The sequence below is a fragment of the Glycine soja genome, chromosome 11 (genome assembly GCF_004193775.1).
Source record: "Glycine soja cultivar W05 chromosome 11, ASM419377v2, whole genome shotgun sequence".
In the NCBI taxonomy this organism is placed as follows: domain Eukaryota; kingdom Viridiplantae; phylum Streptophyta; class Magnoliopsida; order Fabales; family Fabaceae; genus Glycine; species Glycine soja.
In genome coordinates, this window is record NC_041012.1 from 44,162,611 (window position 1) to 44,189,082 (window position 26,472).

Genomic DNA, 26,472 nt, shown 5'->3' on the forward strand with positions numbered 1-26,472 from the left:
ATGTCATGGTTTCAAGTCAGGCTGTTTTAGGAAATAAAAATAGCATTCAATATAATAAAGAGGTTTCCCTCTATAAATACAAGAGATTAGAACATAAGAAAGGAATGGAGATAATTAGGTGTGCAGGATACAAATTAATAGATGACACTACAACTTATGTAAGATGATATGAGCACCAAATTTTGGATTAAGAGTGAGCACAGTGACTGGAGCATGTGCATAGGTAGGAGAAAGCTCAAATGAGAAGCGTTGTAAGAGTAATGACAAAACCAACTTCGCTTCTAATAAAGCAAAATTTTGGCCTAAGCACACTCTAGGACCCCATCCAAATGGGAAAAACACAACTTGGCCTTTTGTTGCCTTTGCTACTCCTTCAGCAAATCTTTCTGGGTTGAACTCTGTAGCATCATCACCCCAAATATCACGATCCTGGTGAATCAATAGTATTGGTAAGGAAACTTGCACTCCCGCAGGTAGGGAAAGGTTTCCAAGTTTCACATCATTCTTGATCGCTCGAGCAAAATAAATTAAAGGTGGGTATAACCTAAGAACCTCGTATAAAATCATGGTCACCTATGGCAAAGAAAGATATCATTAAGAATCAACATCAAAAGCACTTGCAATGTTAATTAATATAACCATCACTGAAGTAAAACCATGTGATACTTACAATTTTAAGGTGACTTAGCCCATTATAGTCTGGCTTTTGGTTACCAAAAACATGCAATACTTCCTCCCTTGCACGTTCTTGCCAATGAGGATATCTACTCAATAACACCATTGTCCAAACTAGTAAAACCGATGTGGTTTCTTGTCCTGCTATGTAGAATGCATTGCATTCCTCAATTACCTCTAGGTTAGTCATTGCAATAATGTTATTCTTTCCATGATCTTGTATTTCCATACGGTTTGATTCCAAAAGCATGCCCAACAAGTCATTGTTCAAGACTTCACCAGCCTTCATTGCATTCTCTCGTTTGTTGATGACACCTTTAAGTAATGCTCGTATCTCAGTATCAATTTTTTTCATCCTCTTATTTGTAGTTGTTGGCAGCAACCTACAAATAGATCATATAATTACCTTTTCAAATCAATTAGCCAATGAATGTTATACTAGTATGTGCCAATGTAGAACTAACAAAGGTTTGTACATAAGCCATTTTTTGTGCAAAATCTCTTAAATTTCCAAGGTCCATGTAGAGTAGCTAGATATAAAGTATAGTCCGATTTTGAAAGTAAAGGAACAGAGGATAAAATTTCTATTTTTAAATTAAGAGGTATATAACAAAGAATATGCATAATTTTGATGCCATTTATAATGTTAGTAGTCATACCACCATCCTGGAATGTAAGCGTTCTGCAATTTCATCATAAGTCCAGTTTGCTCTTTCAGAAGTTCAAATATACGTTTCCCATCTTCATAACTGCTTCCAAATGCTGTTCTAGATATAATATCACATGTTAAATTTTGAAGGAAAGGCCACACATCAATTTCGGATTTGTCATTTGAAGACAACAACCTTTCCCATTTGGAAACCATATCGTCACAACATTCAAGAAATATTGGTAACATAACCTGCAAGGTAATGAAAACATAATTGAATAAAACTTGATATGGAATAAAACATGCTAAGAAAAAGTGATTCCCAAACAAAACATATATTAAAGTGTATATATAACCTTCAATTTTTCTAAATGGAAAGCAGGGTTAATAATCTTTCGATGTGTACGCCATTTCTCGCCTTCTAAATTTGCAAGTCCAGAGCCCAACAACTTGACAATAGGACTCAACTTGGGTTTCTCAAAGTCTTGGATCTTGTTGAAGACTTCTTTGATTTGCTCAGGGTCAGTGATTACCACTTTTGGTTTGGTACCTTCCCAAAAAAATGAATTCTTGCCTGCATATGATTTATGTTATATAACACCAATTATTTTGTGGGACAAAAGCTAAAAATAAATTTTTTAGAAAGACTAAAAACAAAACAACACTAGCGTAAAAAAAACAAAACAACACTACATTGAAAAATTATGTTAAATACTTTTTAATTATAAAGATATGTACTTCATTTTTAAAATTATTCAAAAATTAAAAATTTAATATTTTTTTATAACTTTAAATAAAAAGTAAATGAACCATGTGTTGCATCTTGTACGTGCGAAAGTTATGAGAGTGGGCGGTCTAGATTATAAAGCCGTACCAGAAATGCAATTATATATTTCAATTCTAGTTAATATCTTATCTGATAGAATGGTTTTTTTTTTTTTTAATTCAAGTGGTATATTTTACTTTTAAAATTATAAAAAATAGTATATTCTAAAGAGACTTATTCATATGATGTAAGTCGATTTTCTGAAAGTTAATTTTGATTTTTGCAAAAACAAATTCCAGCATGTTTTTACATTTTTCTCACGCTTAAGAAACATCACAGAATTTTCTGAGGAGAAGAAAAAGCAGAAATTGCTTCTTTTTTTTTTTTACAAAATCAAAGTCGACTTACATAACGCAGATAAATAATTTTTGAAGGATACTATTTTAACAAATTTAAAAGCAAAATATACCATATATTACAGTAAAGAAGCCGACAGATTGATTTGGGAAACGAAAAAGAAAAAGTTAAACGAAAGTGGCGGTTTCTTTGAAAGAAAATGCTAGAAATTAATATTCAAGTTATTGGAGGTAATAAAAGAAAGAAAAAACACAAACATGGTGAAATCATAAACAAATTCGGAGGAGAAATTTGCAGATAAGAGTACAAAACTAAGCAGTATGGGAAAGAAATGCACGCACGTACCGAATTTGTTGACAATGTGATGGTTAAAGGTTGTGATATGTGGTGCTGCATCATTATCCTTAGAGAGAAAAGAACTTGTAGATTGTTGAGATCTGGCAGCTTGCATGAGCACTGTGTACATTTCCTTAGTGTCCCCAATCAAGAGGCTGTAGGGATTCCCCTGAAGGCCCTGTGCCCTTAATGCTCTCTCCAATCTCTTTGGCCTCAGCCACACCCACTTTAGTAGCTTCCAACACCATAGCACAACCAGAGGTGCTATTATGAGAAAGCATGTTGCAGTACTTGTGGGAGTGAACCCCATCTTTTGTGGGACAAAGAATTTGATATTGAGTTTTTAATACAAGGACGAGTTGTTGATGTGGTTCACTACTTCCACCAGTGGCTTTTATAACATCAAAAAGGATAATAAACAACCACTTTACTTTTAAAAATAATGATAAATACTGAAATTCTTCTATGAAGCTGCCAGACACTAATAATTGATATAAAATATTAAAAAAATTTAAATTTAGTTTTTAAATAGACAAATCATACCTATTTTACACTAATGATAATTTTGTTCCGATAGATAGGATTATAATAAGGAATAAAATTCTATTTTCAAATATTTAACATAAATATATATTTAAGACTCAAACTCCAATTTAATACTTAAATAGTAATAATTTCATAATAATTGATCAATGTCCTCTCACTATTTTTATTTGAGAGAGTGTATATATTAATTGTTAAAATTAAAAACAAAACTAAATAAATCTATGAAATTTGTAGTTGTCGAATCCAAGTCATTAAATTAAATTATTTATTGATAATTTGATTCATAAATATATAAGTGAAACTTTTATTTTTAATTTTAACTAATGAATTGCCCTTTTTGATATACTTGTTTGATTTTTTAAAAAATTTCAAACATCAGTATCTGAATAATTGATTCTACTGTGGTTTTTGTTGCTTGCTTGATGCTTTACCACTTTCGTTTGTTGTCGCCTTGAAGGAAGGTGCGCGTGTATAGATGTCATATTGTCACGCTATCCCATATTCCACCAAAACGTTACTATATCTTTTGGACGCTTGTGGAACCCACGCTGTTGCTTTTCAGGATAGATCTTTTAATCGGTGTACCTTGCGTATTCGTAAAGTATTGTGTTATTTGAAACCGCATCAAACATAATTCTATTATTTATTAGATATATCTTAATTAATAATACATATTAATTTTATAAAAAATATTTAAATTTTATTCTCACTTAATATATTTTCGGAAATAGATTATTATTTTTAAGTATCAGTAAATTTTAATCTAATTGATTGAAGTTTATGAAAATACTTTAAAATCACGTAGGAAAATAAAAAATTCTAATTAAAGTGATTTTAAAAAATATAACTATATATCATTGTATATATCAATGGATTTTAGTAGCGTAATGACGCAAAGTTACGGCAGGCTAGTAATATATAAAATAAAAATAATTATGCATTATTAGAAAGTGTATACTAGATGACAAAAAAAGTTTATAATAGAGATTAGAATTTAGGCTGTTTCTTTAAAATAAAATAAAAAAGAGAAATAATTTATGCTTGTTATTTTAAGTGGAATTATATGAATCACGAAATAATGAAAGATATTGAGTGAGAGGGGATTTAGGTATGGCAGGTTAGTTTTTCTTTTTCAATTCAGCAAAAAAAGATTAGTTTTTTTTTATTTATCCACGAATATTAGTTATTAGCATTTTTAATATTTATTAAGAGAGGATTCTAATCCATGATTTCTATCTCTTTTCCACCCTTTTACTACTAAATCAATATGATTTATTATATATCTAAAGGTGAATTGAGATTTGAATTGTGTAATATTTATTAAGAAAGACAAGTTGTTATGTTGTTATTGATAACATATAATAACCACTTAATTATATCTTGATTTCTACGCATAATAATTGGCAGCTTATTATATTTAACATACATAGTATTTAATTCTACAAGACAGTCAATTTTAATAAATGTTATATATGTTTTTTTAAATGTGTGTGCATTTATATTAGGATATATTATTAAATAAAATTTATTACCAAATGTAATACTGCTATTTAAATATATGCATACATATTAAAATATAAAGTAAATTTTATTAATTTTTGTTATTTTAATATAGTTATGGTATGATCGTTGAACATTGTCTTTCATAAAAGAAAAATGTACAGTGTGCGAGCATTTGAATTATGAGTTGATATTGCTTTTTCTATCTTTTTCCTTTGATAATGCCCAGTGGATTTGGACAACTATTGGTACCACTAGATCGACTCCATCCGCCGCCATAAATCACATATTACTATAGCTTTGAATTACATGAATACTAGATAGTCTTGAATTTATATTAAATGTATATGATCGTAGAACATTGTCTTTAGTAATTAAAAAGAAAAATGTACAATGTGTGAGCATTTGAAATTACGAGTTGATGTTTTTTTCTATCCTTTTCCTTTGATAATGCCTTGCACAATTGGTACCATATATGGAGTCCATCCCGCCATGAATCACATAGTACTATAGCGTTGAATACACATGAATTATGAATACTATGAGCTCATAGTCCTGACATTATATATTAAGAGTGTGGAAGCTTTCATTCATGTGTATTTGATCATATATCTTTACTCTCACGTACAACGCCATGTACAACTATATTGCCATAGTTATAGTTTTGAAGATATATGAGAGTTTTACCCCTATATACATATATAGTTTCGTAGCTAGCTGTAACATTTGTTGTAAATTTTTTAGTGGTTGATAGTTAAAGTTCAGCTTGGTTTTTGCTCTTCCAATTTAAAATACTTTAGTTAATCTTGTGAAAGTTCTAGTTTCAAGTTTTTATCAACACTATTGCAGTGAAGCATATTGGTCATGAGTTTCCTTTATACTTTATCATTGCACTATATAGATTTATTCATCTTCATCTGTATATCTCCATATTATATATATATATATATATATATATATATATATATATATATATATATATATATATATATATATATATATATATATATATATTGTCTCTCTGAGAGAAAAGTTTTAACATAGTACTCTCACGGTCTCACTTTTTTCTTTTCTTTCTTGAAGTGTTCAAGTATTTTAAACCGTATACATTTTTTGTTTTTTTTGTTTTCTTTCTTAAACATAATTGTAACTTGTAAGAACCGTGTTAATCAGTGTTTTAAACTTTCTGTGTAGTGATGATAATTGTCTCTTTACATTAGTAATCAATTAACTGTAACACTCAAAATGAAAGGAGCTATTTTCTTATTCAGAAAAGGATTTGTTTAGATTTAAGTTGTAATGTCGAAGTCAAAAGGATTGAAAGGAAACTTCGATGTGGCCCACCCTCGGAAGAAAAGGAGGGAAAGAAGTTGCATGCTTCACGCCGTTGCGTTGTTTTTAAGACATTTTTATCTCATGATATTTTTTTATCCGACATGTATCACGAACAAATTTCATATAGTATGGAGGGATTCTTTATTATTGTATAGTAGGGTGATGATGACATGATATTAAATTTTTAGGAAATATTATTTGAAAGTCTTCTTAATCCTAATTTTATTAGAATAAGTAAGTATATGTGTTGTTTAGTCTTCAAAGAAAAATAGTTATAGATGTCATCAAAGATAATAGAATGTTAATTACTTTCACATTTTATTATCATAAATCTATATATGTTGGTAATGATTGTGTTGAGTAGTATGAAGCTTAAAGATAATGTGAGAAATATATTTTGAAAATTTTACGAGAATATCAATTGATCGAGTTATGTGTAATATTTGATCAATTTCTATAAGCAATTTTATTTTAGTGTGTAAATCAGGATTTGTCAAAGAAATCTTTATTCTTATTCGTGAAACAATGACAACAATAAAATCATAATGAAGATATAAATCTATATAATAATGTTTTTTAATTCATGAAATCTATTAATTGTTTTTTCTTTCTTTTTTATGTAATATCTCTATAAGTGCTATGATGTTGCTTTTTCTTGTTTACTGTTTTTTTTTCCTGATTTAATGGAGAGATCATTCTTTGGTACATTAGTAGTGCATGTTGTTTAAGTAGTTGATAAAGAAAAAAAAGTTATTTAGACACAACATAAATTATAAAATATAAGCTCATACAACATAACTTGTACATACTACATTAGAAGTTAACTAAATAATAATAATAATAAATAAATAAAAATGTCTGCAATCATCAATCGCCTCTGTGATCACCTCCGTCAACTACTAGACCCTATTGTGCCATCACACATTGATGTCTGGATGGCTCAACAGGTTCACCAATATCAACCTCTTCCATGGGGTGCGTCCAACAATATATGATAGTTGTTTCGAGCCATCTAAAAAAATATTAAGAATTAAATAATAAATAATTAAAAGCATTGTTGTTAATAAAACATTAGCATGACTTTTTAATTAAGAAAAAAGTATAAATTCAATTTTTTTAAAAAATAAATATAACTTAACTAATTTTTTTAACAATTAACATTAAAAATAATTTAAACATAAAAAATTAATTGATTCAATAACCATTTATATTCAATAACCATTTATAAAAAAGTATAAATTAACAATAACATTAAGAATAAATTCATGAACAAAAAATTAACTAAAATTTTACAATAATTAAATTAACATAACAATAAGCATTAATTTTTTTTAAAAAAGTAACCACATAATCCATGTTAATAATAAACTAACAAAAACATTAATTTTAATAAATAAAAAATGAAATTTTTTAAAATGAACACGAAAGTAGTCATTGTGCATCTCTATTGAGAACACAACAAGAATACATTTTCATTATGTGTGTTTTCTGAACACACAAAAGGTGTTTATGTTATATGTTCAGAAAACACATACAACAAAATCACATTTTTGTAGTGATCTTATATGGAAAAAAAATTAACCTTGTGAGGTAGAGTGGGATGTTGGTGTGACTGAGTTAGGAACATGCAGCAGAGATAGAGAAGGAAAAAAAAAGGAGAAGGAGAAAGTGAGGAGGATAGGTAGGCAGAGGAGAGTGGTGTGGGACGGGGTGAGAAGAGGGGAGGGGATGGGGTGGGAAGAGGGAAGGGAAGAACAATTCTATTCTATCTTTTCCCTTAGCATTCAAAAAACAAGGCGTGTAAATAGCAAGAGAGGGGAGAATAACAGCCCCCACATGTTACTTTATTTCACCTAGACTCACATATAATAGTGGGTTCGGCCTAGGAAAAATCAGATGCGCATGAATCGAAATCAGTCAAATCCTATTGGACCCATATAAGCAATTGCTAAGCGAATATCCTCAATTACTAATCAACTCCTCCCCCCCCCCCCCCCCCCCCCCTCTCTATATCTATATCAAGAAGATTGCATGTGAATTTGGAAGTTCCGAATGAACTGCTGGTTAGCTCTCTTATGTGTATAAATGTTTTTCATTTAAACATCTTATTCAAAGAAAAATAACAGGAAAAGCTGCTTTAACAAATAAAAGTGGGAGGCCAAATTAATTCAACTTATCCAGGTGCAAATAGCAGACAGTAATTAATAAGGAATTATATCGAGCATATTCAATAATTAAGTAATTATCTCAATGTATTATTACCATCCAATCAATCACCATCAGACAAAAATATTCAAAACTCACTTTGCAAATCTAAAAATATAACATAAGAATGTGTAATCATATAATCACTATGAAAGGTGGCTCTTATTTAATAATCACTTAAATAATTCATATAATTTTAATTTATTAATGTTTATCTTTAATAATTTATTACAATAAACAAATTTCACTCCTTTTACTTTTTTCAACATAATAAATGTCCTAACTTTATTTTTCGGTGGATTAAATGTCCCCTGGCTCACTCCTTTTACTTTTTTCATCATATTAAATATCCTAACTTTATTTTTCGGTGGATTAAATGTCCCCTGACATAATCTATACACGTATTGGTTCATATTCATATTTAGATGCTGTATCAAATAACTCAGAACTTAACGAATACGCAAGATAGATCGATTACAATATTTATTCAGAAATGCTACAACGCGGGCATGCTTCAAAAATAAGGTCGACACGCAAAAAATCAAGTTCATCCGTCTAAAAAGCGCAAAATCTTGTAGTGGTAGAGTTCACTTTTGAGTTTAGAAGATGTGAAAAAGTCAAAGACGCACACGCCACACTTGTTACAAATTTACGGGAAATCGTAAATAGGTGTCATAAAATTGATTTTAAATCATATTAATTTTATAAAATTAGTTTTAAAGTAATGAAATTTATATTTAAATATTTTTATTATGAAATTATATTAAAAATAAATTTTTGTATAAATTTTTTTATTTAAGACAAAATTTACTTATTAAAGTTATTTTAATTTATAATTAATTTTCTACTAATTTTTTTTAAATCTTCTCTAATCAAATATAGAAAAAATTTATCAACAATTAATTATGAATTAAAAATAAATTCTCTAATGTAAAACTAAATTTATCTAATTTATCACTCACATCACACCCAAATACCACAATATGAACAAATTATTGTTAAGAGTTCAAACTTCAAAGTACATAGCAACACGGAAAAGCAACGTGGATACATAATTAGCAGATAATTTTTTTTTATCTCTTAAAAATTAATTGATAAAATAAATTTAAAATATCATATAAATTAACATATATACACATATAATAATAACTTAATTCATGATTTCTGATTGACTAAATTAAATATTTTACTTTAAAATTATATTTTCTATATTTGGATTGTAAAAATTAAAGTAAGAAATTATAATTACAACTTTGTCACTGGAATTATAGTTGTAAGCTAAATTTTAATTTTAATGAAGGTGGTGATAACACAACCGCACAAATATTGATGCAATATTCAATTTTAGTTTTATTAATGTTTCACATATTATTTCTTAATTATGAGAAATTTTTTCTAAAAATATAAGTATTTTAAAAATGTGTGGTATATCTGATAATAATTATTTTATTATCTCATAATAAAGATGTGAATAAATTTTTCTGCCTCATATTTTTTAGAATAAAAAATAATTCGTAAAACAAATGTTCCGTTAATTACTTTTAGAAGCTATGAAAAGGAAAAAAAAAAAAAGTCTTTAGTTTTTCTTTCTTTTTTAATGTTGTCAACATATATTCTCCATCAAGTTGGAATGGAATTATCACACCTCTTCAAGATTTTGGCTAAGATTGTCATACATATCCTGCAAAGTACAGAAGACAAAGTGTTTCAAAACCAAACAAAAAATTGAAGGGAACTTACGGGTCAAAACCTCTATATTCAATGTTCATCTTGCATTGCTGGTCGAATTCGAGTCTCTAACAATTCCTTGATCATTGCAACTGTTTCAGAATAATCCTGTATGGAAACATATATATGCACCATTTAGTCTTGGCCTTCTCAAACTTCCTATGTACTCCATGAGTAAGACATAGATATATCCAGGGCACTTGGACCATTTTGCAAAGTTACAATTATTGGAAACATGAAAAAGAAAGCTCCAATAATTGTGTATCTCAATTCACTTGCACGTCCAAAAATTGTTTAACAGCATTAAAACAAGGAAAATAAAACATTCCAAAACCAATGACATTATGAACCACTAACACAATTCGAACTGCTCAGTACATGGAGTTAAATAACAATTAAGAAAAATCAATTGATGCTTAAATACTTTGTACCTAGTAGCAATTTCATAAATTGTCAAGAAACTACCAAAACTTTGAACTAGTCTTTCCCAACAAAGATTGCATACTAGGAACTCAAGTACTACCCGTTACTACTCCAGAGCAATAAAAAAGATTTCAAGCAACGGGAACCACCTCAATATCATTTGCCAATACAGCAGAGGCCGGTTGTATTCTTCTTCCTCCTTTGGAGTGTGGATCATGACAAGATCAGGAAGGGGAGTTTTAGGACCCTGTTTCCCTTTAGGATCCCAATCAAGCATGATCTTAACCTTGATACTAAGAACATCCTATAGGACAATGAAGAAAAATCAATTTATGCTTTTAATTTTCATAGAAGTTATTTCATTTAATTTTTCCGAAGCTGAAGTGCATATTGTATAAGTTGATTTTAACTAATGGAATTCGTTTTACCTTCTTAATTTTTTCTCTCCTATAAATGTCTATAGAAAACTTTATTCAAACAAGATATTATTAGTTGCTACCTCCCATATCTCTTTATCAGAGTGTTGAGATAAGGGGTCCATATTGTATCTGACTGTGCCATTGAAAAGAGTAGGATCCTGAGGTATGATACCAAAGCGTGACCTCAAGTCATGAAGTCCAATAGAACAAATGTCTATGCCATCAACTATTATTTTTCCACCTGCTGGCTCCACTAGACGGAATAAGGCACCTATAAGAGTGGATTTTCCACTGCCTGTTCTGCCAACAACACCACCAATCTTGTGCCCTCCTTCAAATGTGCATGTGATCTCACGTAGTACCAGTGGCGCATCAGGCCGGTACCTTGACAACACTTCAGGTGTATACCTCAATACTATAGTAATACATTCTTACGTCAACAATGTAAAATAATTTTATATTGATAAGATTTTCAAATTTAATTTACAAAGAAAAATAAGAAATTATGATGCATACCAAGATATCAAGTTTCCCAAATTGGGTTTTGATCAAATCAGATAAGGTAGCAAAACTAGCAGGGTCATCCACATCAATCTAATGAAACACCAGAAGGTCTGACAAACCAAACTCTTTCAGTCTTTCAACAGTTTTTAGAAACAAAGACCTTAGTTAAGTAACAGATATTTAATTACACTACAGGTTCATTAAAGGAGTACCATTTCCAGTATATCAAGAAACAAGCCAATCATATGGATACATGAAACATGACAAAAGGAATCATTCTCGTAAGAAGCATTTGGTGTATTCTAAACTTTTAATTTCTGATAACAAGCAGATTTCGAATTTTTGAGACATTTAAACTAACAGATTTTGACAAAAGCAATATTTTAAATACATTGGGTATTATAAGAAAAGACTGCCAAATTTGTATTTCTAAATAAGCAATCAGTTTCAGGTCATTTCATCATTCCTTTCTTTGTCATCTCCGTACTGCTTAAAAAAAAAGGAGTAATATTACCATTTTTTCAAGCAAAAAAATATTTGTCTACTTACATTTTAGGCCACACAAAGGATATAAGCTATAGCCCTACCACATATAACCAATCATGAGAAACAGAGTAAGAAAATAAAGACAACATTTATAAGCATACGTATTATTGACATTTTCCCCATTGTTTTCATTTTTATGAATATAATGACTGAAATCTTCACCAAAAGAATTAGCCTACTAACTCTACAGGTTTCCAATTCTCCCATTATTCTTTTTCTCCTATGCAAAAATTAAACTTCCACAAAATCCCGCACCTTCTGAACCAGTAACTCATCACTCTCCTTTGTTCTTAAAGCAAACCATGTTTCATACCTATTCATAGGAAGAATGGAATATACGTTCAATCTATAAATGTAATACAAGAAAACTGGAGTGTTAAAAGGATCAACCAAGATAAGGACAAGTAACCAGAAGCCAAGCCAACCCAACTAAAGGGAGTCAAAGCCACAGCTAGCATCAAACTTTCATCCACACACTTCATGTTCTCAGCATAGGACCATCCCTAAGGTTCCAGGTCCGCACTACTTCAGTACAATGCATTCTTGCTGAATATGAATTTATACATATTAGATATCAGATACTTCTCTAAAATTGTCTATTAACTTTTCTAGTCTTTTTTGGTGCTAATTTTAACAAGCTAATCAGAGAGGTACCTTCTAACTTCCCTATTCTGCTGAATAGTATCTGTAATCATGAGGAAAAAGACAGGAGTTGCACCACACCAAAAACACCAAGCTATACAGTTCCAGTTAAAATTGGATACCTCAGTCCTACCCTTATTTTGCACCTCCAAATAAATTAGGGATGACTAGGTGGCAACTGTACCCGTTAATCCATCATATGTCCATATCTAAGCTCTTACTGAACTCGAACCCTCCACTAACCTCCATAATCCTTGTTGGGAACATCAAGATATAAATCTAGCAGCACCCAAAGAACTCTAGGTAACTCTATGCTACTGTAATAACAAAATCACTTCTTAGATACTATCATATGTTTAATTACTTTCATTTACATGTTTGTGTGTTTATATCTTTTGTTGAGTTGTAACTTTGTAATTGAAGAGACAAAGAAAGAAAAGTGATTTCATATTAAAATATACAGCCAAGTATGATATTCTAAAGATTGTTGATTTAAGATTGAGAGTTCAAATGCTCGGACCTCTCTTTTTTTTTTTTGTTTAATTTTTTGTTGTTGAACAATTTCTTGAAGAGTTGTTTCAGGAAATGTCTTTACCCTTATATGTTCTAGTTTTCAAACATTTCATTTGACCACAAGGGTATCTTTTTCTAACCGCATGCGCTTGGGTAATCCATTAATCAAACAATGTTTTCTTTGCAGGTTTGTACGAACTACTATTATAGCTATTATATATTATAATGGGAAGATTAGGTGCAGTAGATCTGAAAATGAATAAACCAAAATTATACCATTAGATAAAGCTTTGCTTATGGATATTGTTGGAAAAAATTTAAGTTTTCAAGTTCATCTTAGAATTTTAGAATAGTTTAGATTTAATTCAATTCCAAAAGCTAGCTCTAGGTTATCCTTCACTTATATATTCTAATTTAATTTTATTTTTAACATATGCGGAACTTAGGTTTTTCCAACAGATATTATTAACAAGAGACACAAAGTGCTAAAGGTGGGTGAAGTCACTTAAAATAACTTGTTAGATATATTTCAGGAGTCAAATCATAAAGAAATTCAAGAACAGGAAACAATAAGAATGTTGGAATGAATCTTGAGGAAGTTATTGAGGAATGCAAGCTATTCTACTTTGCAGGGCAGGACACAACTTCGGTTTTGCTTGTTTGGACAATGTTATTGAATGGGTGTTCCACGAAAAGTTAACAAAGATGTGAAACTTGGAAACCTATCATTACGGATTTTTGCAACAGTTACCAATTATTTACTCCATTTCGTTTTCTTACTTTATTTTACACTCCTTTTGAATTGTTTAGATCGTTACGGATTCCAACAAATAAATTCGCTGCTATTTATAAAATCTTTTACCATTTGTTTATATGCATTGGTGCTGTGGTGCAAATGCAACAGTAAATATTAAATCTTTTACTAACACATGCATTTGCGGTCTTAAATAATTCCTGACTTTGTGAACATTAAATATACACCGCTTTTAAGATGTATCAGTAAAAACAATGACATTGTCACGTTAACATGGTTTGCACAAGCGGCAAAAGATAATAGCATTTGCGAAGAAATTGTCCTCGCATCACATATCTTATTTATTTTTATATAAGCTAATACAGTGTACTAGTACTTTATTAAAATTTAAAAAGCTTACGGTTTATGTAAAGAGCCCCACAAGCTGATTCAACCACTTTGGAACCTTGTGTGGAACCACAAGCTTATATAATCGCATCACATCCAAAGACGTTATTATGAAACGCACCTTCCTTCAAAGGAAAGTATACCTAAACCAATTAATTAATGTGTATTCTAAAAAGAAGAGCGGAATGATGCGAATAAAATAAAGGAGAAAACAAATGTATTTAAACTTGGAGTCAAAGACTACTACTGGTCATGGAAACGTGGTTTCTCATATTGGTACCTGTGGTTGTGCTATGGTGTTGTTGGAAGCTACTAAACTGGGTGTGGTTGAGGCCAAAGAGATGGGAGAGGTACAGGCTTTTGGTTGGAGACGCTCGGGAAATGTTTAGGGTTCTCATGAATGCTGCCAAATCTCAACAATCCACAAGTTTTCTCTCAAATGATACGGACGCATCACCGCATATCACAACCTTTAACCATCACATTGTCAACAAATTTGCTACGTGATTAATTTGTTTCCCACTGCTTATTATTTTGTGCAATTTTCTCCTCCAAGTATTTTTTTATGATTAAGATTTATGAGATTGGTTTGGTGATCCAAGAAAGAAAGAGAAAAAAGATACCCGAATTCAAGTTTTTTCCCCCTAACAATCTAATAAAACTATCAACTAATATTTTTCCGATAAAAAAATATTATTCATGATTTTACCAACCTGTACGAGTTGAATGAAGAGGATTTGTAACATTTTCTTTCTAAATGTAGTTGCATTTATGCATGGTATGGCTTTATAGTTGAGACCCCCCACTCTCAAGATTCAACTTTTTTCCTACCAAGACGAAACAATATATATGATCCTTTACTTTGAATTTTTTTAATTTATTTATTGTTTTGTTTTAAATTATAAAAATATTACCTTTGTCATTTTTTTAGTTTTGGAAAAGTTTATAAAAATAGTAAAAATAATAATTTATTTTAAATATTTTGATAAAATTGTAAAAGAGTTTAATCATCATGCATTTACGGTGTAAAATAGTTTTACAGTATTGATATAATTTTTAAAATATTACCATAAGAGTTATTAATTTTTTCAGTTGTGATTACATGATGGTATAAATTTTTTAAAATTATAAACGTATAATTTTTTTCTCGAACTTTAATATTTAAAAGTATGATTTTCATCTAAATGAATTGCATTGGATATAATTCAATTTCAAACTCATTTTACTTAAATGGTTTTTAGTCCATCTTAAATAGTTGGTGTTATATAACACAATTCATGTGCAGGCAAAAAATCAGTTTTTTGGGAAGGTTCCAAACCAAAAGTGATCATCACAGACCCTAACCAAATCAAAGAAGTCTTCAACAAGATCCAAGACTTTGAGAAACTTAAGTTGAGCCCCATTTTCAAGTTGTTGGGTAATGGGCTTGCAAATTTAGAAGGCGAGAAAAGGAAGATGCATCGAAAGATCATCAACCCTGCTTTCCATTTAGAAAAATTGAAGGTTAAATTTGTTTTTGTTATGCAATTACTTTTTCTTAGCATGTTTTACTCAATTATGTTTTCATTACCTTGCAGGTTATGTTACCAATATTTCTTGAATGTTGTGATAATATGGTTTCCAAATGGGAAGGGATGTTATCTTCAAATGACAAATGTGAAATTGACGTGTGGCCTTTCCTTCAAAATTTAACATGTGATATTATATCTAGAACAGCATTTGGAAGCAGTTATGAAGAAGGAAAAAGAATATTTGAACTTCTGAGAGAACAAGCTGGACTTATTATGAAATCACGAAGTGCTTACATTCCAGGATGGTGGTAAGACTACTAACATCCGTATATGTTATCAAAATTAAGCATTTTCTTTTGGTGTGTAGCAGCTAGACATTGCTAATTGAATGAAGGCAACTTGATCTTGGAATATGTTTGAGAGTAAAATTTTAGAGACAAAGGAAAAAAAGTAGGGTAAATTTCTCATTTCACACACACACACACATATATATATATATATATATATATATATATATATATATTTATAATTTGATGTTTTTTAGGTAAAAAAATAAATTAGCATATATTTAATATATTAATCTTTTTTTTTTTTACAAAACATTATCAAACTCTTAATTTAAAAATGGAATTTCTATCCTCTGTTTCCTTTCCTTTCAATACCGCACTCCTTTAGATAATTTTTATGTCTAGCCAGTTTACAAGGGCATGGGAAATTAAAGAGATTTTGCACATGCACACAAAAATGGCTATGGAGCTATAAACCTTTGTTAGTTTTAGATTGACACATAACATTCATTGGCTAATTGATTTGAAAAAGTAATTATATTGTAGGTTGCTACCAACAACTTCAACTAAGAGGATGAAAATAATCGATATTGATATACGAGCATCACTTAAAGGTATCATCAACAAACGAGAGAATGCAATAAAGGTTGGTGAAATCTTGAACAATGACCTGTTGTTCATGCTTTTGGAATCAAACCGTATGGAAATACAAGAACATGGAAACAATAAGAATATTGCAATCACTAGCCAAGAAGCAATAGAGGAATGCAATGCATTCTACATAGCAAGACAAGAAACCACATTTGTTTTACTAGTTTGGACAATGGTATTGTTGAGTAGATATCCTAATTGGCAAGCACGTGCTAGGGAGGAAGTATTGCATGTTTTTGGCAATCAAAAGCCAGACTATAATGGGCTAAGTCACCTGAAAATTGTAAGTATCTATCACATGGTTTTACTTCATGGATGGTTATATTAACATGACAAGTGCTTTTAATGTTACTAATGAATATATCTTCCTTTGTCATAGGTGACCATGATTTTATACGAGGTTCTTAGGTTATACCCACCTTTAATTTAGTTTGCTCGAGCGATCAAGAATGATGTGAAACTTGGAAACCTTTCCCTACCTGCGGGAGTGCAAATTTCCTTACCAATTCTATTGATTCACCAGGATCGTGATATTTGGGGTGATGATGCTACAGAGTTCAACCCAGAAAGATTTGCTGAAGGAGTAACAAAGGCAACTAAAGGCCAAGTTGTGTTTTTCCCATTTGGATGGGGTCCTAGAGTGTGCTTAGGCCAAAATTTTGCTTTATTAGAAGCAAAAATGGTTTTGTCATTACTCTTACAACGCTTCTCATTTGAGCTTTCTCCTGCTTATGCACATGCACCAGTCACTGTGCTCACTCTTAATCCAAAATATGGGGCTCATATTATCTTACATAAGTTGTAGTGTCATCCTTTTGTAGACTTCACACTGAATTATCTCTATTCCTTTTTATGTTCTAATCTCTTATGTATTTATAGAGGAAAACCTCTTCTTAATTATTTCAAATTCTATTTTTAATTCCTGAAAATCTCGACTTTAAACTATAACATTCATTTTTATGTTATAATATGTTTTATTTACAGAAAGAAACCTCTTCTTAATTATATCAAATGCTAAATGCAAGAGACTTTAAACCATAGCATTCTTATGGTATGTAAACAAGACCTTTAATCTTTTAGATACACACAAACATAGACACATATTTGCAATTTTGCATCCCGTTTTTTACAGGTCACACTCATTTTTTTTGGACTTTTTGAAATACATACAGACATGACACATATATTGTTAGTGTAAAAAAATTAATCTTTAATACAAATACATTAAAATAGGATAAATGGTGACATTTGTTTCTAAAAATACTTTAGTTTATGAAAATATGAAAATATAATGCAAAGATAATTTAGTTATTGAAAAAAAAAAATCCCTAAATATATAAAAAAATGTAATCATTAAAAGTATTCATGATGATTAGAGTTGAATTAGGTTTCATTAAACATATTACTCGACCCAACACAAATAATTTGAATTGAATTTTTGTAATTTTTTTGATTAAATTTAAATCTAACCAACTCGATCAATAGTGTATTGATTTAAGTTAGATTTATGAGTAAAAAATATATTTTTTAAAATTATTTTTTTCACACAATTTTTAATATACATTTTGACATAACTTTTGAATATGTGTTTTTTATTTTTATTTTTCAAATAGTTACGCTATAAACACAAAAATTAATATGCAACTATGAAGACATTGCACATTTTGATTTGTTCTAAAGTAAAGAACCCTAGATAGGAGAAGGAAAAATTGATGCACTTCAGCTTAATTGTTGTGACGGGTATTCTTGGTTGTGTAATCATGTTTTATGTGTGTGTGTTTTTTTCGCAGTTTTTTTTTTTTTTATAAAACATATACAAATAGTAAATTAAAATTTAAAAATATTATATTAATAGATTGTGTTGTGTTCAGGATTCAATACTGGTACTCTAACCCCTCCCAATTGTTGTTATTATATAGAATCTAATAATCAAATATTTTAATATCAAAATAAATTTTAAAAAAATATAATTTATTGTCAAACTAGTCAATAAACATTATATATTTGATCGGCATAATGATTCCATGAATTTTAACAATAAAGTGTAAATTTGATACATTTTATAGATTCAGGAATTAAATTAAAATTTTCATTCAAAAATTAAATTATCACCGTTTTTTTAGTTTAAGAACTAAGGTATCACTTTGTTTAAGGGCTTTATGTTTTCATTTTTAAAGAAAACAAAAAATAAAAATAAAAATATATTTATTGAAAATTTAAAAAATATTTTGAAAAACAGGTTCAAAATTAAAAATAACAAAACATTGTTCAACTTGATTTTCTTGAATCTTGATCAAAGTTTCAAGAAAAAAAAAAAAAACTTAATACGGATAAAAAAGGTCTCAAGTTCGGTGGATGAAACGTTGGGAAACTCCATGCCTGACCTAAAAACATTCCCATAAATTGGTGGTCGCATTGCAACTTCATTGGATTTTCTTTCCTTTTTTGCGCCAAGGAAATGGTGTAATATAAACAGGCTTTGACTGTAGAGAGAGAGAGAGAGAGAGAGAGAGAGAGAGATGAGATTTGTAGGTTACATAGCGCAATGGAGAAGCGCAGCGAAGGAGGCGTTGGATCGCACAGCCATCACTGTGAAATTCCTGTGCTGGCTTCACTTCACCGGCAACTACCTCTGTTCCCCATGTCACGTACTATTCATTCCCCTTCAAAGATTTAAGCTTTTCTCTCCCTCTTCGTGCTTTTCGATTACCCTTTTGACCCAATTGCGTGATCCTCTGCTTGCAGACCTATGGGGTTAGCATGCTCCCCACCCTCAACGTCGCCGGCGACGTTCTTCTCGCCGACCACCTCTCGCCGCGGCTCGGGAACATCGGCCACGGAGACTTGGTGCTTGTTCGGTCCCCTCTGAACCCTAAGATAAGGCTGACGAAGCGCGTCGTCGCTGTGGAAGGGGACACCGTCACCTACTTCGACCCTTTGCACTCTGAGGCTGCTCAAGTTGCAGTGGTGTGTGTGCTTAATGGTTTGTTCTTCATGTGCTCTTATTGCAAAATTAATCTGTTTTTATTTTTACCCTGTAGTACATGATTGTGAAAAGAGTTTAATAGGTATGCACTGTCTGTCTTTTAAAGTTTTTACATTGTCAACTAAGGGCATTTCTCCAAAACCACTTGTAATGTAAGAGAAGAAAATAAGAAGAAAAAATGAGAATAATTCTAAAATGAACTTATGCATAAGTTAAAAAATAATCTTTTGGAGAAGCTAATGAAAGAGAACTTCTACAAGTTAGCTTGTGCATTAGCTAATTTAGTTAGGGATTTTTTTTTTTTTCATTTTTCTTATTTTCTTTTTATGTAAGTGTTTTTAGAGAAGTTTATTTGAACAGACCCCAATTAGAAATCATCTTTTGATATGACTTTTAAGGCGGCTATTGTCAAAGTCAACTGACTTAAATACACAATGGGTTTTGATTGGATGATGGTGTAGAAAGCTTTACAGTTGGATAACAAAAATCTTTTATATGTACCTAGTTGATGGTTTTATTGTGTTAGATAGCAAATATGAGATTCAACCTGTTGCAAAATCAGGGGTTGTATGATTTCCGACAGCATTTCAGTTTTTCATTTTTTGTTTTCACTTTGTTTTCTGCTTTCAAAAGTTGGTAATTGTATGAGAAATACTGAAAGCTATTGTTTTTTGTTCTTTGTTTACTTTTTGTAGTTCTCTTTTTCCCGGATAAACTTCAGAAAACAGAAAAAGTTTTCTGAAACTAAATGCCCCCCTAGTTTTCTTGTTCTGAATTTAGATGAATATTTGTATTGTAGAGTCTACTACATATTAATGTGTAATTGTCATAAACTAATGGCTTAATGGTTTAACCATGTAGGATCATAGTGAGTAGAGGCAGGTGTGAAAGTTGCTTTGGTTATGAGATTGAAAGCCTTTGGTTGATGTGTTAATTTCTGATTTATAAAAAGGTTGTTTATATGTTGTGTAACTTGTGTCCCTATTTAGATGAGTCTTTTTGGCAACTCATTCAACTGTTACTTAACAATAAGTTATATGGTGCCATGTAGCAGCCCTTCCCCGTGTATAACATTAGCAGCAGAGTCCTTAGCATGATGGAATGAATTTCTGTTTTGTCCACTATGTCATCATTATTTTATGGCAATAGCTGTGGTAAACGATGAGTTATTTGCTTATGATGACTAGTTCCGTGACACAAAATTTCACTATGCTTTAGGCTGAGACAATTTTTATTTTATTTTCTTAATTTTAATGTGTTCTTTTTTATAATGCTATACTCATTTATTTTAAACCCACACCCTAATTTATTTGTGTCCATTCCATTTCAGTCAGGGTACCATTCCAATCCAATGACTTTTGTTTGCTGAACTTAAGATGCTATAATTAATTATTAACTGTTTTTTTGTTAAGGTTAATTACTTATTACACAATAATCTTATTTGTTTCCCAAGCTCTCTCTTTCTCTCTGCTTGGAATTTATGTTTAACTTGTTGCTTTGCTCTCTCTGTTCATTATTTTAGTTTATTTTTTTAATTGCTGTTATATTTTGTTTTATCATTATTTTGTCCACAGGTGCCAAAGGGACATGTTTGGATTCAAGGGGATAACATTTATGCTTCCCGTGATTCACGGCATTTTGGTCCTGTTCCATATGGTCTTATAGAAGGAAAAGTGTTTTTCCGGGTAACTGTTGTACCTCATACATACTACATTCTTGTATATTATATTTTAAGCATTGGTTTTTTAGGTTTCACTCCTTTATCTTGAGATCTTTGGAACTTCACAATTCTCTTGGTTTCATGTGGTCCAATATTTTTTTTCCATAAAATATTAAGAGTGACATCAGGTTGGGTTGTAATGATACTGTTATTTTAATAAATTGCTGCTAAGTTTTTTTTTTCCTTTCTCACACAGATACTTGGAAACATCTACTGATTTTATAGTTGCAAGTATAATTCATATGACAATTGCTGATATTTGTTGCTGATCTAGATATCATAACCTAGAATAATTTGATCTTTGTAGTGGAACCTGAAACATGCACAGGTCATTTTGAATAATTAGTTGAACCTTTTTATGCTTTACTAAAATTAGTTTGCTTGATAGGGAAAAAATGCATGTTAATTAAACTCTTGTTGGCAGGTACAAAATTGTTCTATTTGCTGATTTTGAATCTTGTGAATACTGTATGTTATTAGGTATGGCCACCTGATAGCTTTGGACCACTAGGCCGTTGACGAAATTTTAAAGGAGGTACTTTACTTTCAATTGTGTTTGAGATGTCTGTTTTGGTCTCGTGTTTAAGAAAATTTTTCCAGTCTTAAATGAACACTATGATCTTTACTATAGAGAAAATTAAATCTGTCATATGAATTTCTGTATATTATTAGATTTAAAATTATCTGGTTTTATGCTTATTAATGTAGATGTTGAAATTCTACCTCTCTTCTCATGATATAAGGTGGAACGTTTATTGCAAATAAATAAATAAATAGGCTGTGAATTGAATGGGTTATGAAGGTTAAAATACATAGTCTTCCAACAGTTTTTCTCTGTCTATCTCCTTGGGAAGACTTTACCAGCTAGATCCAGTTGTGTACTTGCTGAGTAACTGGAATTTGGAAATATCTTTTACTTAGGGAGAAGAATAATCAAGTATATTAATGGACAAATATCTTTTCATGGTGCTGCTAATGCCCTGCCAAAGAGATAGAGATAAGTGAAAAAGAGTTGATGAATAATCAAGTATGTTAATGGACAAATGTTAAATAATAATAAGTCTGTAATTTACAAAACATGAAATCTGATTATCAAATCACAGTTGATTGTAATTCAGTGGAATAGGGTTTGTCAACAAATACTGTACTTTTATAGGATACTTCAATTTGCTAGACCTCTTGTAAAGGTGTGATAATCTAGCCACTTTTTAGATAACTTTTCTTTCCTCATGGTTTCGGCACTAACATCTTGTCCACGTTCTAATTATTGTTTGCTTTGGCCATTTAAGTGAAACCTACCTTGCACATATGCAATAGTTTCCTGTGTTCTATCTATTTATGTGATAGGTTTAAAAAAACTTAACACCATTCATTTGCCAATTTATTGAACAGTGCTTATGGTTAGTCATCTTGCGAAATGCACCTAATTATACATGCATGGAGCATCAATGATTTTCATGAAGGTGCTATTTGCAAGAGAAACATCTGACGTGCATGCTCCCTTTTGGCAAGATAAGACACATGTTTTGGGGTCTGTTTGAGTACTGTGTAGTATCAATTACTGGTGAAAGAATAGAATGCAAGCTTAACATGGAGAAGAATTGGTTAGGAATCATGTATTTTATTCACAATTTTCTTTTTAAATTATATGCTGGGTTGGGTTTCCTTGTTTTTCCTTACCCAATGTCAATTTATACCGCATTATGATTATTTTATTTGTTATGTTGAACGTTGCTTTTTATGTCTTCAAATTATAGTGGTGACCAAAATAAACTGTGGCTATGAGGGTTGTGCAGATACAATTCTCTTTGGTATTGTTGGCTTAATGCTCCTCATTAAGTGCAATGTAAGTAAAGGTTCTATAAACTATAGATGACGATGCTAAAGCCTTACCACCAAATGCTTTTATTTTAAACTAAAATTGTGAATTGTGCAAAATAAAGACTAAAATTGTATTTTAGTCAAATTAAAAATATCTTTATTTTGAGATAATTAAATTTAAAAGAGTTTTAATAAATCTTAATTTAAAATATAAATTTTGAATTTTGACACATTATATAAAGATAATGTTTTGATTCAAATAATTTACTTATATATATATATATATTAATTTTTAAATTCTTATTTCACTAGTTCATGTTTATATAATAAAATGAATGTTCATTATTAATAACAAATATTTACTATTTTTTAATGATGTACAACTTTTTAATTGGATGTGTCTAATCTAAAAGTTGTTTTTCCTTTTATCTTATTGCACGTAATTTTATCAATATTTAATGCTTATTTTTATACTTTTAAAATTGTCAAATTATTCATTGTTTCTTAAAATTTTATTTTTTCTTTCAAATAAAATCTCTTATTTCATTGCTTTAAATTTCCTTGTTATTTTTCTTTCGAATCTCAACTATTTATAACTTTAATTTATATTTATTTTTTCTAAATCTGGAGTACCAATAATTTTGTATATTTATTTAAATTAATTATACATATTTCTGTTACAACTTTATGCATTTTCATTTCAATGTGTTTAAATTTTTACTTAAACTAAAGAGTGTTTATACAGTTTACATGTATTTATTAAGGCTTAATTAAATTTTTTACTTTCAATTTTTTAATGTTTGACAAATTTTATCCCCAATTTTTAATTTGACACATTTTATCCCAATTTTTTAGAAATTTGTAATTTTTAACCTAGTTATTTTTTATTAATAAACACATAAATTGAGGGTACAAATTGTCAAAAAAATTAAAGATAAAATGTGTCAAAAATAAAATGTTGGATGTAAAATTTTCCAAAAAAAAAATAAAAAGTTAAGTATAAAAAGTAAAATTATGCTAGAAGTAAAATGACAATAAAATTCACAAAAGTTTTATAAAAATTGAAGATAAAATGTCAAATTAATGTTTTGAAAGTAAAATTGTCAAAAATTAAAAATTTCAGTCAAAACTAAAAAGTGCAATTAAGCCATTTATTAATTTAAAAAACATGGGAATAAATAATTTAATAAACATTTACAATGGAGGTGCAGGAAGATTATTCATTTAGGTTTAAATACACAATTTAATTACCATTTTCTTGAACTTTACCTTGTGTCGATTAGTTTTACTTTTGATTTAAATACGCTTTTAATATTAAAAAATGTAATATTAATTTATTTTCCATTTAAAAAAATCAATTTTAATCCTTTTTTTAAGACATTCAACACAATATTATATGTTTTTAGTCCAGATAAAGTAAAAACAAAATAACACTAATTTTTGTCACAAGATATTATTGATAAATAATTGTTTATAAAATAAATAAATAAATCATTTTTAAAAATCGAAACACATTTAAAGGTAGTAATTTTTTGGACCGGTAGGTAACTTGGTATGAAATAAATAAACGGAGAAGAAACTTTTCAGTCTTTTATAACTCAAAAAGGAGAAAGAAAGTAAGAAACCCTAAAATTAAGGGTACAATGGACATTTTGCACGACTTATGTTCTGGATATAAATAGTGACAAATTCACCGCTAGGTATTCAAGTGCCTTTGAGAGAACCTGGCGCAGCAGCATTGCAATGGCGTCCGAGTTCCGTTGCCGGCACATAGCAGAACTGTAAATCTTTCTCTCTGTCTCTGCAATATTTTGCAGAAGCATGTGAAGGATTTGCACATTGTTTTTCAGTTCTGATTCATTCTCGTTGTTTTAACAGCCATTTTTTTTTATTTGTTTCGGATTTTGAAAAATTGTTTTTGGGCCGTTCCAATGGGTTCTCAGCAAATGCTGTTTGAGATCTCAATTTCACCCGGCCAACATCTGATCTCATTTTTTGGGGGGCAGCTTCAAGGAATTTACATGTTTTCCCTCGTGTTTGAATTCAGGGAAACTGCCCTAAATTTCATTTCTTAATGTATATTTTTTTTAATCCAAAACCATGAAAATAAAGTGAAGAGCTTTTCTTTATTCTATTTCAATATTTGTATTCTGATGGCTTTTGGGATGAAATGTTTTTTGCAATAAAGATCAAATCAGCATTTTGATTTCTGGTTGGAGTCGCGATTTTGCCACAATTGTGAAATGCGATTGGTGTTGTTGCAATTGTGGTTGTAGAGACCTAAAATCCTTGACAGGTGCAATTGTAGTTGCCAAGGGCAAGTGATTGGATGAGCATTAAGAGGCTAAAAATACCCTAGAACTTGGATGGGTTAGATATCTTTTCACCAAAAGAAAAAACATATGGCTTGAATCACTTTTATTAACCTTTCATTTAAATAGGGAAATTTTAGTTTTAAAATAATGCATGGAATATTATGGGTTAAATTTTATAAAAAAGGACCAAGCGGAGAGAATATGTCAACATCTCATTATTTTTAAGAGAAACAAAATAAAAACTATAATTTACAATATACGTATGTAATAGCAAAATATGTTTGATGGCTGAGATTTTGACCATACTGTTAATGATATTGATATGCCAAACAATGAAGTTTTTCAATTTGGTTTTTAGAGTATTTTTCGGTCCTTTAAGGTCCATCTATCAGCAAGCTTTTAAAATATGGTTGATGACTGTATTAAGACCACGATTGTGCCTAAAGTTACCTAAACTGTGACTGCAACTGCAGTTTACAATCTTTTTTGGCTTATTTAAAACCTTGGGTTCAAATTCTTTGACCACTCTTCCAAGTTGAGCCTAGAGGTCTATTAGTTTATTATGTACTGCGGATATGGTATCATCCAAAAACTATAGTGATGGTAAGCTTGGGTGAAGCTTCGTTATTTGTGGATTGTAGAAGTGATCTCTTCATAAAGCTGTAGCGGAAATATTGTGATAGCTCGATTAATTCTTGAAAGTTTCTGATATGGACTTTGATGTGGCATCCTTCTACTATCTTTATGGCCTGTTTAGATAACTTTCCACAATAATTTATAAGAGAAGTAAATAAGAAAAAATAAAATGAGGTAATTTGTAAAAGGGTCTCTCATAATGAGATTTTCTCTCCTAACTACGACCGTATAGCAGTGTGTGATTACAACCACAATTTAAA

General features: G+C 30.0%; 3 protein-coding genes across 4 annotated transcripts; 2 read left to right on the forward strand and 1 right to left on the reverse strand.

The window, feature by feature from the left end:
- Positions 1 to 24: 24 nt before the first annotated feature.
- Positions 25 to 3,163, reverse strand: LOC114376255 (11-oxo-beta-amyrin 30-oxidase-like). The gene is made up of 5 exons (XM_028334278.1): positions 2,793 to 3,163; positions 1,681 to 1,898; positions 1,335 to 1,576; positions 671 to 1,058; positions 25 to 573 (listed from the first exon to the last, which is right to left on the reverse strand). Exons 1-5 carry the CDS (start codon positions 3,091 to 3,093, stop codon positions 148 to 150), a joined length of 1,575 nt encoding a protein of 524 aa, XP_028190079.1. The 5' UTR covers positions 3,094 to 3,163; the 3' UTR covers positions 25 to 147.
- An 11,377-nt stretch (positions 3,164 to 14,540) lies between these two features.
- Positions 14,541 to 17,587, forward strand: LOC114375532 (11-oxo-beta-amyrin 30-oxidase-like). Its single transcript, XM_028333322.1, has 5 exons — positions 14,541 to 14,788; positions 15,571 to 15,788; positions 15,863 to 16,104; positions 16,630 to 17,017; positions 17,114 to 17,587. Exons 1-5 carry the CDS (start codon positions 14,686 to 14,688, stop codon positions 17,162 to 17,164), a joined length of 1,002 nt encoding a protein of 333 aa, XP_028189123.1. The 5' UTR covers positions 14,541 to 14,685; the 3' UTR covers positions 17,165 to 17,587.
- A 1,487-nt stretch (positions 17,588 to 19,074) lies between these two features.
- Positions 19,075 to 23,266, forward strand: LOC114373991 (mitochondrial inner membrane protease subunit 1). 2 transcript variants are annotated; one of them, XM_028331570.1, is made up of 5 exons: positions 19,078 to 19,382; positions 19,480 to 19,701; positions 21,295 to 21,405; positions 21,921 to 21,975; positions 22,833 to 23,266. In XM_028331570.1, the coding sequence occupies exons 1-4, from the start codon at positions 19,254 to 19,256 to the stop codon at positions 21,957 to 21,959; spliced, it is 501 nt and encodes a 166-aa protein (XP_028187371.1). In that variant the 5' UTR covers positions 19,078 to 19,253; the 3' UTR covers positions 21,960 to 21,975; positions 22,833 to 23,266. The 2 variants fall into 2 exon arrangements, 1 of the variants encoding a protein (XP_028187371.1); XR_003658504.1 differs by lacking the exon at positions 22,833 to 23,266 and having other exon boundaries at positions 19,075 to 19,382; positions 19,480 to 19,717.
- The last annotated feature ends 3,206 nt before the right edge of the window (positions 23,267 to 26,472 follow it).

What these genes read in the sequence shown, in the direction of transcription:
- LOC114376255 (XM_028334278.1), bottom strand. Translation starts at nt 3,093, where the DNA reads ATGGGGTTCACTCCCACAAGTACTGCAACATGCTTTCTCATAATAGCA. An exon ending in TCACATTGTCAACAAATTCG is followed by an intron (nt 1,899 to 2,792) that starts GTACGTGCGTGC and finishes AATCATATGCAG; the next exon opens with GCAAGAATTCATTTTTTTGG. An exon ending in GGCTAAGTCACCTTAAAATT is followed by an intron (nt 574 to 670) that starts GTAAGTATCACA and finishes TCTTTGCCATAG; the next exon opens with GTGACCATGATTTTATACGA.
- LOC114375532 (XM_028333322.1), top strand. Translation starts at nt 14,686, where the DNA reads ATGCTGCCAAATCTCAACAATCCACAAGTTTTCTCTCAAATGATACGG. An exon ending in TCCATTTAGAAAAATTGAAG is followed by an intron (nt 15,789 to 15,862) that starts GTTAAATTTGTT and finishes ATTACCTTGCAG; the next exon opens with GTTATGTTACCAATATTTCT. An exon ending in GGCTAAGTCACCTGAAAATT is followed by an intron (nt 17,018 to 17,113) that starts GTAAGTATCTAT and finishes CCTTTGTCATAG; the next exon opens with GTGACCATGATTTTATACGA.
- LOC114373991 (XM_028331570.1), top strand. Translation starts at nt 19,254, where the DNA reads ATGAGATTTGTAGGTTACATAGCGCAATGGAGAAGCGCAGCGAAGGAG. An exon ending in ACCTCTGTTCCCCATGTCAC is followed by an intron (nt 19,383 to 19,479) that starts GTACTATTCATT and finishes CTCTGCTTGCAG; the next exon opens with ACCTATGGGGTTAGCATGCT. An exon ending in AGGCTGCTCAAGTTGCAGTG is followed by an intron (nt 19,702 to 21,294) that starts GTGTGTGTGCTT and finishes TTTTGTCCACAG; the next exon opens with GTGCCAAAGGGACATGTTTG.